Source organism: Pygocentrus nattereri, chromosome 20 (assembly GCF_015220715.1).
Source record: "Pygocentrus nattereri isolate fPygNat1 chromosome 20, fPygNat1.pri, whole genome shotgun sequence".
Lineage (NCBI taxonomy): Eukaryota > Metazoa > Chordata > Actinopteri > Characiformes > Serrasalmidae > Pygocentrus > Pygocentrus nattereri.
Genome location: NC_051230.1, coordinates 35,785,705 through 35,802,024, shown reverse-complemented (window position 1 = coordinate 35,802,024; position 16,320 = coordinate 35,785,705). Strand labels below are relative to the sequence as shown.

The following is a 16,320-nucleotide window of genomic DNA, read 5'->3' as shown; positions in this document are numbered from 1 at the left end:
TATAAAGTAAGAAGGAATTAGAAGTTTTTATAATGGAACTTTGCTTCTGAGGGCGAATTTTAGCTGGCCATATAGCTAGCTACCGAGGCTCAGCTAGCTGAAGCACATGTCTGAGCAATAATTCATAGTCTGCAGTGATGTCACAGAAAGAAAAGAATAGCTCCCTAAAAATATTTGTAAGGTTTTTTCCTTTTTATATGAAAATATAAATAACTTTTTACAATTGTTCTTAACCCTTTTTACTAAGATGGAGTCATTTTGGTGAAACTCAATATTTGATCAACTGTTTAATTTCAACTCCGTTACACATGGAAAATCCTGAAGGTGAGAAGTCTGAATGGGGCAAAGGCTGAGCACAATTATAATGCAGTCATCCAATATTTTACTAGTTCACAGGGTCGTGTGGCAAAAACTACACTGTACAGTGTTTATGAGCTCATAAAAAATGTTAGGTAAGATTTTAATAAGACAATGGAATTCCACACAATCAAATCACACAAAAAATAACGTGACAAATGGAGATACAATTGCTAAATTTCCTTCGGGATCAATAAAGTATCTATCTATCTATCTATCTATCTATCTATCTATCTATCTATCTATCTATCTATCTATCTATCTACAAGGTTTTACCATGACAGTAAGAGTTTCTGACAGGATTCAGTCTTGCTGTACTGTTTAATGAACACTACATATTAGTACTGCTTTCACGCACTACATGGTATGGAATTGTGCCATTTCGGATGCAGCCATTCACTGTCATGAGACAGAAAATCCAGGGTTATGTTGAAGTAAAACTAAAAGTAGCTGGTTAAGAAACAAATCCAGCTTTGTGAGACTGACCCCTGAAGAACAGAACCCCTTCTGGAGAACTACGCTGAAAGTACATAACCAAGCACTGGTTATCAGGCTGCACTTCTCCAACTCTCGCCTTGTTCCATCAAACATCCCAGTGACCTATAAAAAGCATCCAGATATAAAAGCATCCAGAACATTGCTGCTCTTCCGATCCACCAACTAGGAGTTCTCCAAGAGTTTCCTCTCCAGTGGTAAACAAAGGTTACTGCTCTTGGTTCTCAGCCAGTTCTGCTGCGGCATTGAACATCTGAACTCTACACTTGTTTGAGCTAATGTGAGTTCTTGTAACATGTGAACCATCAGTAGGCTGATACGGCTTTACACTGCAATACAAGCAATACAAAAACAAGGAACTGAAAGTCAAACAGAATGTTGACAGCAGTGATTTACAGACTTAGACAGCGCAAGTGCAAGAACTAAAAAATCCAAACCTGAAGTAGGTCTGGGCGATATTGTGAAAGTCACAACACACAAGTTTTCATAATACATGATGGTGTCACAGCACAGAATTTATTAAGGTAAGTTGGCAAAGACAAATTTAGAAGCACCACATTAAAAAAAAACGTATATCAAAACTATGAATACACAATTCACATATTGCACTAAATCCAGTTGAAAAGGACTGATTATGCTCTTTGTAGTCAAACATACATTTGGTCAGTGTGTGTACTGATATCCACTGATACATTTACATTTATGGCATTTGGCTGATGCTCTTATCCAGAGCGACTTACAATTTACACAGGCAGGCCAAGGTGGTGTTAGGAGTCTTGCCCAAGGACTCTTATTGGTATAGTGTAGGGTATTTTACCCTGGTGGGGATTGAACCTCAGTCTACAGTGTAGAAGGCAGAGGTGTTAACCACTACACTAACCAACCACTGATATCCACGATCCGCTCAGAAATGCTTATTGTGAAATTGTCGTGGTAGAGATAAAGAAAGAGCTAAATAAATCAGGAACAGAGTGATTGGTTGATGATGATCCCTCCATCCTGGTCATTGATCTTTGTGTGATGACCGGCCAGATGACATCCGGAGCTGCCGATTTTCCCTCTTCAGCTGCGTAAGCACCACAGCCAATGCCACAATCACAGCTACAAGTGCAGCAATCAGTAGAAAAACCCATGCAGGTCCTGTATCTGTGTCCACACATGGCTGGGCACCTACAAACAAAACCACAGTACATTTAAACTTCAGCTGGTCCTACACTGTGCTGTTTTAGCCCAACCTGTGCTTCCAACAAACTTTGACAATCTGAGGTCATTTTCCAGGTCAAGGAGCTCGATTGGAAGCAATTCACAGAAACGAGTCAGTTCATTTGATAAACTGATTAATGCAGTACTTAAGGACACGTTTCAGAGAAGAGCATCTCCAGATTTGAATCATGTCTTACTTCACCTTAAATGTGAAAAAGAAACGTCTCCTTGCTCGTTTATAACCAGTCTAAAATATTGCAGCTTGACATCACTACTTCAATAGTCCTCAGTTCATTACAGAATCCAATATAAGGTGGCTGACCTACATGCATTAGGGATATCTATTTAGATACTCCTTTAATGATCTCCATTAAGGTCATCGTCTGACTGTCCCACAGTCCCAGCTCACACCACAAATGAGATTCTGCATTTGTTGTTGCTGCGTTGAGGCTTTGGAACAGCCCACCATTTGACATCAGACAGGCACCTTAAGTGAATTGCTGTGAGGACTGACTAGGCAGGGATTTGAGTGGAGAACTCCTTCATTGTAAAGCACTTTGGGTTTAAATTTGCTATATGAATCGAAATGTACTTACTAATATTTAGCCCTCAGATAAGCTGCAGCTCTGGAATGACAAATTATCTGATATGTTAAGTGACCCTTATTACTCCCACAACTCTCTAACCCATCCATGCAGTGAAACCTCACAAACACTAGGGGCAGCGGGCAGCCCTATCCACAGCACCTGGGAAGCAGTTGGGGGTTAGGTGTCCTGTTCAAGGGCACTTCCGTCATGTACTGTTGGCTCAGGGGATCGAACTGGTGACCTTCTGGTTTCATCCTTCTGGATGAAAATCCCATGAACAACAGAGTAACTCCAGCATCCAGAATGCACTTCGAAAAAAAGTCCCCAATACTTCAGCTGTTCTTACGGCATCCTCCATCTGTATTGATGGAATAGATTACAACGTAGACAGTGTGCTTTCAGCTGGCTCATGTTCAGGCCTTCCTGAATTTAAGCAGATCACTCAGATAATTGCTGTGAACACAGACGTTCTGTTCATTTGCAAGGTCACGACAGCTTGGTACTGTGAACAGCTTCGGTCATATGAACTTTGCAGTCCAGACAGTCCAACATTTTGCGTACTTCAGCTTAGAGATCTGAATGACCCTTTCCCTCTTTCACCTTACAATGTACAGGGTAAATTAATGGTAACAGTGAGGCATTTTATTCACTGTTGAATGCCTTTTGTTCTCCGCAGATGGCATCATCAACCACCATGAGAGTCATCCTAACTGAAGCCAATGTCCTAAAATTAAAGCTAACATCAAGGCCTAGCTCAGTTGCGGATTTGATTATGTATATAAAAGACTCACTTGGACTTGAATATGACTTCAACTTACAGTTTCGAGACCCAGAGTTTGATAATGAACTTTGCAACCTCACAGATTTATCAGAACTGCCTGAGAAGCCAACAGTAAAGATCATTCCAGTGCTCCATTTGGTCTCCCTTCCATCAAGCTTATCTGAAAATCTGAATGACACTGTGTCTACAGCAGATACCGAGCTGCTCTCCACTTCGTCGACAGAAGCAAGGAAGCCATGGCCCGATGACTTCTTAATTCCAAAATTCTCCGTAGATGTCGAGACTCCGTCAGGGGAATTTGACTTCTCAAGGAGGGAACATACCTTAAGGTCTCAAAAGAGTTGAAGCATGAGCTCCTTCACAGGCTGGCAGAAACGATTTACTTCAGGTTGGTATTTTACACTTCCCACCATGTTTTCAGATAGTTTGGTGTGTATATACTGGTCAAGATTGAGATTTGCACACATGCTACTGTTTAGTGTATTTGTCACTGCTGTGGCAGCACCTGCCACCTCTACAGTCATTGTAGAGGTGGTGGGAGGAGGCTGCTGCCACAGTAGTGGGAAATCCTTTATTCAGTAGCATGTGTATAAATTACAATCTTAACCAGTCTATCCCATAACAAACTGTCCGAACATATAGTGGTAAGTGTATTTTTGTATGTGATAAGTAAAACATAAAAACCCTTTGTTATATATATAATATCCCTAATGTAGAATGGCTTTCTTGTTGGTCAGTTTTTACATGACTGCATTACAATAAACCTTCAAAAACCAGTCAATCTGTTTTTTTTTGTTTTATTCATAGCTCTTACAGCAATAGATGTGCTGTTATTTTGGAATTGTTTAAGTATGCAGGTTCTAGTTTGGCAGGTTTTCCCCATTTAGTGTTGAACCCACAACTTTACCAAGAAAGTGCTATGTAAATGTGGAAGTACATACAAATATCTCTAGGTGCGATACTGCTGAAGACTAAAGATTCACATACAACCCCATGTTTAGTAGTAAAATGAAGTGCATATGTAGCACTAGCCAAATTAAAAGGTTTGGAAAAAATAACAAATAATATTAAATTATGTAAACAAACAATCAGTTTCAACCTAACTAATAAGTATAGATTAGTATAACATGAGAGAATAGTTTATTGTACTGAATCAAACGATGCAGTGTACCTTAAAATGATGGTACAGTCAACCTTAACTTTTATGTTTATTCAATGGTTAAGAAATCAGTTTTTTTGAGGCAATGTGTTGCCCCAAATGTTTTGGGTTCATTGAACATATTCGGGTTTACAGTGTACATAGAATTGTTTTCTTTACTAAAGATCTCTTGAAGAACCATCTTTTTAATAGGGTCAGTAAAATATTCCAGGCACAGATTCCATATTTGAGCAGGGAGGTATTTAAATAAATAATGTTGTCTTAATGAATTCTGGCTCAGGAGCCAAAGTGAAGGTTAAATACAGTAAATTCTTTAAGATGATAAAGGAGTGACAGTTCAATTCTTACCAGCAGTGAATGTAGAGATCAGGAAGATCAGGATACAGAGAGCAGAACTGCAGGACTGCATGACTGACCTACACACACACACACACACAACATATTAAAAAAAATATCAAAAACTATGAATACAGTTTATTTTTTCACAATCCACATACCTCATCTCTCACACAGAGATTTCTCTAGATTCTCTGAGTCTTTAATGATATTCTGCACCGTAGACGATGAAAAGCAGAAGCTCTTTGCTGGTTTATGTTGAGAATCGTTCTTCTTGAGTTGTTGCTCTATTTGATGGTCCAGTCTTTCACAGAGTGGTGACTCCTCCTCCTCTTTACTTCTGAAAGACGTCTCTCTTCGCTCTTTCTGTACTTAATTGTGTTAACTGACTTGTTGCTGATTTTTTTTAAAGCATTGCACAATGTTACCAGCCTTTTGTAAGCCTGTCCCAACTTTTTTGAAACATGTTGGCATCAAATTCAAAATGTGTAAATATTTAAAAGACAAAGATCAAATGTTAGTTTCAACATTTCGTTGTTTTTGTTGTATTTTTAATTAAATATAGGGTTTTAAGGATTTGAACATCATTGGATTGTGTTGCTATTTCCATTTCGCACAGCATCCCAACTTTTTTGGAAATTGGATTGTAAAAATATCATTTCAAAGCTAAAAAAAAGTCTTTACTAGAAGAAATGAGCTTCAAATTCATAATCAAAAAATATGCTTTGGTCAAAGCCAGAGTAAAAACAAGAAACAATAAGGGGCATCAAGAGAATGAAGACAGAAACAGGGGTCAAAACTGAGGTGCAAAAACAAAGCAAACAAAGCCAGAAAGGGCAAAAATGAAGCTGAAAATACAAGCAAATGGGTCAACATACACGGTAGGCAGTACTGGAGAAAAGGCGTGGCACGCTGTGGCAATACTTCACAAAAAAAGGGTTCAAACAGACAAACTGGTGTGACCTGGTATTCAGGTGAAGCTGATCTTTGAAACAGTTTGTGATGAGTGGACGATGGTCACGTGATCTCCAGGTGGATTATGGGAGCTGGGAATCCATGTTTTCAGGGGGTACTATACTGAATGATCAACAAGCATAGCAACGCTGCCTGCTGGGATGTATACCTGAGAACGTGTCAGTGCAGTACTTGCCAACAGTGACTGCGATGGCCAGTAAGATCAGGACACAGAGAACAGAACTGACCTACAGACTCACACACACACCATCAGTACTGACCAGGACAGTATCTTTTAATACGGAGCAACGCTGCTGCAGAATAGAACAACAGCAGTTGTAGCTCAGTGAGTTGGTTCATATCACTGCTGTCGGAACAAAACCTCGTATCTTTGTGTCAATTTCCGTTTTTCACATAGTTTGAAAATACATATTGGCCTTTACTTTGTGTGTAAATTTCATGAAGGAAGAACCAAAATGAAATGTCCAAAATGACTTGGAAAAAATTCTGGTTCCATTGACTTACATTGAAAGTAAAGCAGGTTTTTTCCTTCTCCTGTAAAGTTACTATTTCAGAGATAGGAGGTTTTGTTGTTGATGATATAATAACACATAAGCTGTTGAGGACTGTCCATCAGAATGTAAACAAAGCATACTTTTCTGGTTTTTATCTGAAAAGCAGTGTCATTACTCCGTTTCTAATTAATACAAGCACTTTTTAATGTAATTAACTCACCATGAGAAACTCCGAACTCTGCTCTTCTCTCTCTGTTATGCTGACAGGCTGGACGTCTTTCACTTCTTTTTAGGAACATGTGATGGTCCGATACCTGACCACAACCTCCAGCTTCCATAAAAACATCACAAGTAAGTGTTTTCTTTAAGCAGGCATTTGAAGGTCTTACAGTAAAGTAGGAATCTGACTGCAGCTCTTGACTGATGGTTCTTACTTTGCTTGGTGTTTAAGCTGAACACAAACTGAAACAGTCCAAACTGAGAAATCATCACATCACACACATTTAACAACAAACAGAATGCAGTGATTTACAAAACTCAGACCCACATTTTATTCACAATACAACTCAGAACACACGTCAGATGTTGAAATGTAAGACAGTCGACCATTTCAGGAAGAACATTAACTCGTTTAGAAATTCATGACAACAGCAAATTTGAATCCATTGATTATAATTGATAATTGTAAACAAAAAGGGTTCAAGATGGTTCTTCTACTGCACCAGGCAATTGGCTGTAACAATAGAAGAACCCTGTTTGGTTCTATATAGAACTGTTTTCTCAATCAGTCTGTAGAACCCTTTCATGAAACAAAGGGTTCTTTGAATGATCATGGTTCTACATAGAACTGTTTTCTGTACAAAAGAACAACCGAAGCACCATCTTCATCGAGAGCTCACTTCTATGACCTACGAGTAGCTCGGGCAGTTTGCTGTGAAGTCCCTGTAGCTTCAGTATGTAGTAAGCTGGGTTTACGGGGTTAATCAGGAGGATCTAATCCTGCTTCAGTAAACAGAACACACTGGAAAGATCATAGACACACACACAGAACGGAAGGGGTGAACTTGGGAAGAGTGGTTAACTCTTTATGTCACTCCTAAAGGGCCCAGTGGTGAAGTGGCTGACAGGAGTTTAACACCTGACCTTCCTCACTGCTTCATTCTAAATGAATACGACCGGTCATTTCAAACAAATCGGACTGAAATGTATAAAAATAAAGACGAGGGCTCTTAGTTTTACGTACCACTTCACCATGACCTGAATTAAAACGGTACAAACAGAACATGTAGCTTTTATTTGCCTTTTTGCATAATGTAAATAAAAAAGCTAATAATAATAATAATAATAATAATAATAATAATAATCTCTGATCTCAGTCTTGATCGTGCCTGTTCTACTCAGATCTTCTACAAAGGTACAATATATACATTGTACAAAATACACATCTTTTATCTGTCACACATTGATCTACAGTCTTCTATTACATCCTTGATCCTGGAGAACCCCTTAGAACAGCAGTTCTAGCTCAGTGAGGCTTTGTCAATGAGCCTCTGGTGGAAAATGTATCAAAATAATTGTTTTACCTAATAATTGTTTAACTGCTAAACTTGGACCAAATTAGTTTGCCGTATCATCCTAAATGTATTTTTGGCCATTCCTCCATGGGGCGCAGAGATGGGGCGGCCCAGAGCTGTTAAAAAAAACAAAAACAAAACAGATGCGACCCTGTAGCTCATCAGTATGACCTGCTGTTATGCTGACATGTCTTAGACAGGAAGTGGTGAACATGCAGACACTGGGAGGACGGCGATGACCTCTCAGCTGTGCCGGTTACGGAGCTTCTGATTTTCTCTCTTCAGCTGCACAATCTTCACAGCCAGTATCACAATCCCAGCTACAAGTACAGCAATCAGTACACAAATCCACGCTGGTACAGCAGCTCCTTCACCGGTGTCCAGGCATGGCAGGTCATCTACAAACAAAACACACAGACTTGTAATACAGTACATTTGAACTACAGCTTGACCCACACTGGACAGTTGATTTCACTGCCCTTTACTACAAATTTGACCATCTGAAGTGCTTTTGCAGGTCACCAGCTAAATCGGAAGTGACGGATGGTGTGGACTGTCTGGTGTTGTGAGAGGACAAATGAGCCAATATTTAACCAACCTTTGGAGCTCCCAAGTGATCAGAGGACCTCATGAGAGAACATGATTATACTATCAATATTCATGAATATCTTATGACTCAAATCTTGTAGAGTTAATGAGGCAACAGCCAATTAGAGAGCTAGGAAAGAAAATAGGGAAATATCTGAAAGAGGAAAACTGATTTTCAGCCAATTCAGTCTGCAGTCCAGTAGTTGAGTGTTCACATTGCTGCTTTCCTTGATGTTGCCCCAAAGTAAATGCACTATATGGACAAAAGTATTGGGACACCTCCACGTTACACTTACAGGAGCTTTTTTTGAATCCCATTCTAAATCCATGGGCATTAATATGGAGCTGGTCATCTTTTGCAGCTCTAACAGCTTCCACTCTTCTGGAAAGCTTTCCATAAGATTTTGGAGAGGGTCTGTGGGAATTACTGCCCATTCATCCAGAAGAGCATTTGTGAGGTCAAACACTGATGTTGGACAAAAGGGTCTGGCTCACAATCTCTGTTCCAGTTCATCCCAAAAGTGTTGATAGGCTTGAGGTCAGGATTCTGTGAGGGCCAGTCAGGTTCTTCCACACCAAACTGACCCAGTCAGGCCTTTATGGAGCTGCTTTGTGCACTGGGGCTCAGTCATGCTGGAACAGAAAAGGTTCTTCCCCAAACTGTTCCCACAAAGTTGGAAGTGTACAACTGTCCAGAATGTCTTGTTCTGCTGAAACATTAAGATTCCCTTCACTGGAACTAAGGGTTCTAGACCAACCCCTGAAGAACAGCCTCATCTGATCCCTCCTCCACCGAACTTTACAGCTGGCGCAGTGCACTCAGGCAGGTACCGTTCTCCTGGCATTCACTAAACCCAGAGTCGTCCATCAGACTGACAGATAATGAAGCTGATTCAGCACTACACAGTTTCCACTGCTCCAGAGTCCAGTGCTGGTGCTTTACATCACTCCATCCGACACTTAGCCTGGTGCATTATGATCTTAGGCTTGTGTGCAGCTGCTCTGCCATGGAAACCCATTTCATTAATATCCTAACACACAGTTCTTCTGCTGATGTTGCTTCCAGAGGCAGTTTAGAAGCACTGTGCCCTTCAGCACTTGCTGGTCTCACTCTGATGGTGGTCTACCACTTAGTTGCTGAGATGTTGTTTCTCCTAGATGCTTCCATTTCACAATAATAGCACTATGACCAATTCTACTACCAGTGTTTGTCTATCAAGACTACAAGACTATGTGCTTGATTTTATCCACCTAATAGCTGAAACATCTCAACACACACACACACACACTTTCTAAGCCGCTTCTCCCTCAGGGTCGCTGGGGGTGCTGGAGCCTATCCCAGCGGTCAAATAGTGTATACATAATGAGTGCTGACCAGGGAATGAGGAAAAAATAGAAGCTGATAAAAAAGGAAATTTCATTCTACTCAGCAGGGATGAACCGTGAAGAGCAAGTCGTGAGATTTGATAACGTGTCTTTGGGAGAGGGGCTGGAGTTGCTCACTCTCAGAGTGAGGAAATGTAACGTACGTTAGACAACAACTGAACGTAGAGTTAGATTTTTTACAGTACTGCTTGGCTGTATCTTACTCTCAATATGATGTTCAGCTCAGTTGCCCAGTGGTCAACAGTGTTGATTCTAGTGCAACCATTTGATGTGACCAGCCGAAGCATAACCAAAACAGTGACCTTTTGAGTGGAGGCGATTTCTACATTCTATAACGAATAACGTAGTTTGTGTTTTAAACACATTTTGGTAGTTTAAAGTATTTAAACCATATTAAGGTCAAAATACCTTACCAGTCAGGGAAAATGAAGAGATCCTGACTTCCTTTTTGCCACTTTCACTGCTACATTCCATCCTCATTCGCTGAACAGTGGTTACTGAATAATAATGAACTTTCCAATGAAGAACCTTTAGCTTATGTACACAAAGCACAAAACAAAGAACCTCTGTATTCGGTTCCACCTTGGTCAGCTTACAGACCACCTCAGAACATTGGAACTCTTTAGGAAAATGCCTGTGTTGAAGAGAAAAAACCTTTCATACCTTGGACGGTCACTGAGTAGGAGCGGAAAACCTCTTCATTCCTGGTGGCCATTGTGGTATAAACCCCGCTATCAGACGGCTTCATTCCACTCAGCCGAAGAGCTGCCGACACTCTCTCTTTATATTCAGGTTTACAGTGTAGTGAGCATCTGTCAACTGTACAGATCCGACCACTGGATCGATTAGCTGCACCTGTGCCGATATAAAGCACCTTCACTGCATCTGATACGTCCAAATCCAGGACCAGAGATTCACCAGGCTTTTTCTGAACTGTGCTGTTCAAGCCTGAGGAGAAAAACAGTCAGGAACCTTTTCATCCACTGTGTGCAGTTCTGTCAGTAATGATCAGTGAGGAAAGCAGATGGACACTTACGTTCGATCTGAAGCTTCACATCACAGAGATATATATCATCACACTGACACGTGTACCAGCCTCTCTTAGTGAAATCAGCATCAGTGATGTTGAGAGAGAAATCTCCCTTCAGGTACTGATCATAGATCATCTGATATCCCTTCTTCACTGATCTACATGAGGTCTGATCACACTCAGCCAGAGGATCATCATCTTTATGTGATAGAGTCCATCTGACCAAACCAGAACATCTCTCAGAGCAGGACAGAGAAGCAGAGGCATGCAGATTTACTTTCCCTGAAGAAACCGCTGCTTCAGACCCTGATAGAAAAGAAAAAATAACAAAGGAGCTCAGTAACTTCAGAATAGAACAGTAGTATATTCATTAAATAGTACTAGTGTCTATTTTTTTATTTAAACTTGTAGAGGAGCATTTATTGATTTTCAACAAACCTCAGAATACCCACACCCACACATTCCACCTACAGGAGCTTTTATGAATCCCTAATTCTAAATCCATAGATATTAATATGGAGTTGGTCTCCCTTTGAAGCTCCAACAGCTTCCACTCTTTTGGAAAGCTTTCTACAAGATTTTGTAGAGAGTCACACAAATATGTGAATGCAGACTGCATGGCTAGGTGCATTTTCTTATACACTTGTAGCAATGTTGAATGTGTTCCACCATGTTCTACATCTACCATCCAGTTTTTTCCACAATTAGAACATTACAAAGACTAAGTAGTGCCAGTGCAGTACTTACCAGTAGTGACTTTGAAAGTCAATAAGATCAGGATACAGAGAGTAGAACTGCAGGACTGCATGACAGAGCTACACACACACACACACACACACACACACACACCATCAGTACTGACCAGGAGAGGACAGAGAGAAGACAGGAGTAGAAGTATAAAAGTATGTGCTTCTAAATGTACTTAAAGTAGAAAAGTATTTTTCTAAACATCATTCCTAATTTTTTAATTTGTCACTGAGAGTTAGACACATCTGTAAAACAGAGTACATAATGGTCATAATTATTCATACCAGAATTGCAGGCATCATCCACAAAAATCCACTCATCTAGAGCAGCCAAACACATTTACATGTTTGATTTCCTTTGCAAGAATTTCTGGTGGGCACTGTGGGAATTTCAACTAAGACAACACTGTTCATTTTCATTTTAGCCGTCAAAACCGAACACCACATCAGATAATTCCTTTAAGTAAGGACAGAGTTAGGATGGGATTTCAGACCAGCCCACTCCAAACCACACACACACACGTCTTGAAGTGTCATTATATCAGGCTATAGGCTGTTAGCAGTGCAGTCATCACTTTGCGTAGTCCAACACTTCCACCCTGATACAAAACAATAGCAACTAATCAGAAAGCTGGACTTACACCAACAACCAACACTGCAGCACCTTCACTATAAAGCATGTTCACCACAGACACAAATTTCTGCCCAAAGAAGACAATCCAGATATGGTCACGGTAGCAGTTGGGAGAGCAGAGAATCTCAGACAACCCTATCCCCCCACAACAGCTCATTTTGAGGGTCCCCAAGCCTCTCCCAGGCCAACTTGGAAATATAATCTCTGCAGTGGGTCCTAGGATGACCTCAGGGTCTCGTCCCAGTAGGCCGTGCCTGGTAAACCCCTCCAGGGTGCATCCTGATCAAATGCCCAAACTCAGCTGGCTCCTCTCAATGCAGAGGAGTGGCGGCTCCACTCCAAGCATCTCCCAGATGACAGAGCTCCTCACCCTATCAAGTAGAGTTTAGCCCGCCACCCTGTGAAGAAAGCTCATTTCTGCTGCTTGTATTCACGATCTCATTCTTTTGGTTACTACCCACAGCTCATGACCATAGGTGAGTGTTGGGATGTAGACTGACTGGTAAGCAGAGAGCGTTGGCTCTGCTCCCTCTTCACCACTACAGTCCGACACAGTGCATTACTGCTGCTGCCTGTCCCAGCCTGCGCCCGATCTCAGAGGGATCCTCTTCCCATTACTCATAGAGATGCTTAAACTTCTCCATCTGGGACAGGTCCTTTCCCCTTACCTGGAGTGGGCATGCCATCTTTTGGGCTAGGACCTTGGACTTGGAGGTGCTGATCTGCATACCAACCACTTCTGCATACCAGTCCAGTAAGTGCTGGATGCATCCATGTGATGGGGCCAAAAAAGACATCATTCACAAATAGAGGTGCCATCCTCCAACCTCCACACATAATGTCCTCCTGATCTTAGCTACGCCTTGACACCCTGTCCATGAATATCAAACAAGAGTGGAGACAAGGCACAACCTTGGCGAAGTCCGAGACGAACACTGAACAAGCTTGTCGTAATGTCAAGTATACAGACACACCTCTCACTAGGCAGTGGGGGGGGCTAAAGCATGCTGCCACGGCAGATATGAAACATGTTCATGGCCTATTTATTGTCCTACCCGTGGTAACGTTAGATGCTTGTTTTGACATTTTCTTGAAGCCTTTGCCAGCTTATGGAGTGAAACAGCACTGTAAGTACCAAATTTGCAGAAAACTGACCATAACAATGTTTTTACATTTGTTTTTGGCTTTGGAATGAAACAACTCGCAACTAGCTTATTCAAATTTATATTCCACCTTAAAAAATCTTGCAGTTGCACGCTATCATTTGTTGAGACGTCTGAACGTAACTTTATTTAACGTTACATTATTAGGTTGGACAGGAACTGAAGCTATCTTCAGCTTAATCTAAGCTCTATGTTCGGTACGAGTCTATTAGTCAGTAAACCGAGGCTCACTTGAGGTGGGGTGGCTGTTTTTAACCCTGAAATTGCTACAAATATACGCTTGATTGTCATATAGTTTGAGCATTCCTGTTCTTATATTATCTCACAGTAAACCGTCCAGCAGGAATTCTCCTGACTCTCCCCATCACCCACTCCAGGACTAAATAATGTAGTTTACTTAATACTCAAGTAAAGTACAGATAACAAAAAAAACTTAAATACTTAAGTATGATGTTGTTGTTGTTGTTGTTAAAGTTTATTTGATAAGCATCTTTCAAGACACCCAAGAACACTGTATAATAAAAATAATAATAAAAAAATAGCATAGAAATATGTTAAAGCAATACACATAATTTACAAAAATCACAGTGCTGGTTCACCCAAAAGCCATCTGGAAAAGGAGAGTTTTAAGATTAGCTTTGAAAACAGCCAGGGTCGAACAAGTACGCATCTCGGAGGGAAGACAAAGTACTTGTACTGTTACGTTCCACCTCTGATGGAGGCTTAGACCGTTTCAGGAACAAAAACAAGATGTCATCAGTTTGGTTCAGCCAGCAAGGACAGTGTCCCTTATACCACTCCTAATGACGTCTGTGATGGGCAGTCATAAGGTCTTTCACCCGGTTCTCCAGAGATGGGAAAACCCAGCTCATGTTCCTTTACCTCAGACTGCATCGTCATGTCTGCTGGCACATAAACAAGTTCTCATAAACCAGTAACAACCACTCTCACGATGATGTCCATGAAGAGAACAAACACCATCTGGAACTGTTCACACCACCATTTTACTCTGCTTAGAAACATGAAATAGGACTGCGTGAAGACACATCAGCAGGTTTATTGTAGGTAAACTGCAGGTTGATAATTAGTCTTAGTTTAATCAAATACATAAATTAATAAAAGCCTGAAGATCTACTGGATTGTATTTCTGATTTTCTACATGTTAAAGCCTGAAAAGACTACAAAGAGGTTTTATACTCTAACGATAACGACAAATCAGGCATAACTGCTAATAAATGTTTAAGCATTTTTAGTCTATTCATAATGACCTGCATAACAGATTATAAAGGTTTTTATAGTTTATATAAACTGGGGTTTGGTTTATCCTGTCTGACCCAGTTAAAATGAAGAACCACTGATTGCAGTTTCTCTTCAGTTTCTACACATTTATGGAAGAATACGAAACTCGTGTCATTGCGAAACGTTCTGCTTCACTGTGTTTCCTCGTGTTTAATCACCCGGTCAGATCACACGACCACTGCTGGCACTTTTTTCTCTAAAACCTGGTCAGTCAGCTGTTTCGTCTGCTGACGCAAATCTTTTAAAGCTGCTGTTAGATCAGTTCATTAGACATGAAGGTTTCACTTTAGACTGATGAAGACTGACAGAAGATGAACCTTTCTTATAAACTCTGAAGGTTTTTAAGTTCTCGGAGCTGTTAAGTCTGAAAGTTTGCCAGCGGGACTTGCTGTGGTCTCATGGCAGTGAATGTAAATCTCACTAGTTTTTACCCACTCAGGAGGAAGTTTGATTCACAGAATTCTGGTGTGCTACACAGTTTCATCAGTTACAGCCCAAACTGGGCTCCACAGTCCAGCCTTACTGACCATTACAGCCACCTCACATTAAACACACTGACATTTAAAAAGCCCCCAAACGGATGCTGAGCAAAATCAGCATCTAAACAGAGCACATAGGAAGTACAGTCCCCTGAAGTTTAATACATATTAAACTGCATTTTGTAAAGCAGTGCTATAAAAATCGCTGCGTCGCAGGTGTTTCACATCACAAAATGCTCCAATCCAAGCTGAACGCCCAAAAACACAGCATTCGGAACAATTTCTACAAGCACAGATTTACAGTGGACAACGGAGCTCAGTGATCGATATCTGTTTCAGCTGATTGAGGAAAAATTACAATAAAAAGAGACAGAAATATTCAAATTATGATTGCAACACATTTGTGTTGCAGGTTGATTCAGTTTTTGTTCAATTCTCCAGGTGTTTTCATCACAATCTCCTAATAGAAATAATATTTTAGATTAATTTGACTGTTTCTCAGGCGGCTTTGAACAAACAGCATATTTAACTATAGTCTGTTGATCAGTAAATTAATCAATACTTTGTTAAAGTTACTTAATACTGATAGATTTAAATCTGCATCTACAGAAACCTCAAAGCAGAGGAATTTGTCAAAGCAACACCATGTCGTAGATGATTGAAACGGCTGTTTGGGTTTAGAAGATAATTGAGTTTATATACCGACTCTGAGAAGCTGTCACAGTAAAGCACTTATTAACAGTTTATTTAACAGTTATTCTGTTTTTACTCTATATGAGTGTAATTATGAAGTAAGGAACTGACCTGCAATCCGCTCTTCTGTTCAACTGACCGGCTGAACTTCTTTCACTTTGTTTTAAGAAGACCATCTGACCACAATCTCCGCCTCCCATAAAACATTATCATTACCAACTGGGTTCTGTAAGCAGTGATCTGGAGCTCTTAGTGATCTGACTTAGTTTGGACTTTAATCTAAACGCACTAAAACTGAAACCGTTCAAAGAGAGAAACTCTCACATTACACACACCACACA

General features: G+C 40.5%; 1 protein-coding gene across 1 annotated transcript; it reads right to left on the bottom strand.

The window, feature by feature from the left end:
• Positions 1–1,333: 1,333 nt before the first annotated feature.
• Positions 1,334–16,105, bottom strand: LOC108415469. Its single transcript, XM_037531368.1, has 7 exons — positions 16,091–16,105; positions 11,713–11,780; positions 10,972–11,271; positions 10,599–10,883; positions 6,608–8,359; positions 4,931–4,998; positions 1,334–2,022 (listed from the first exon to the last, which is right to left on the bottom strand). The coding sequence occupies exons 2-5, from the start codon at positions 11,771–11,773 to the stop codon at positions 8,205–8,207; spliced, it is 801 nt and encodes a 266-aa protein (XP_037387265.1). The 5' UTR covers positions 11,774–11,780; positions 16,091–16,105; the 3' UTR covers positions 1,334–2,022; positions 4,931–4,998; positions 6,608–8,204.
• Positions 16,106–16,320: the final 215 nt, after the last annotated feature.

Coding starts and splice junctions, on each gene's coding strand:
- LOC108415469 (XM_037531368.1), bottom strand. CDS start 11,773: ATGCAGTCCTGCAGTTCTACTCTCTGTATCCTGATCTTATTGACTTTC. Junction 11,272..11,712: donor GACTTTCAAAGTCACTACTG/GTAAGTACTGCA, acceptor CTTTTCTATCAG/GGTCTGAAGCAGCGGTTTCT. Junction 8,360..10,598: donor CTACTCAGTGACCGTCCAAG/GTATGAAAGGTT, acceptor TTTTGTTTGTAG/ATGACCTGCCATGCCTGGAC.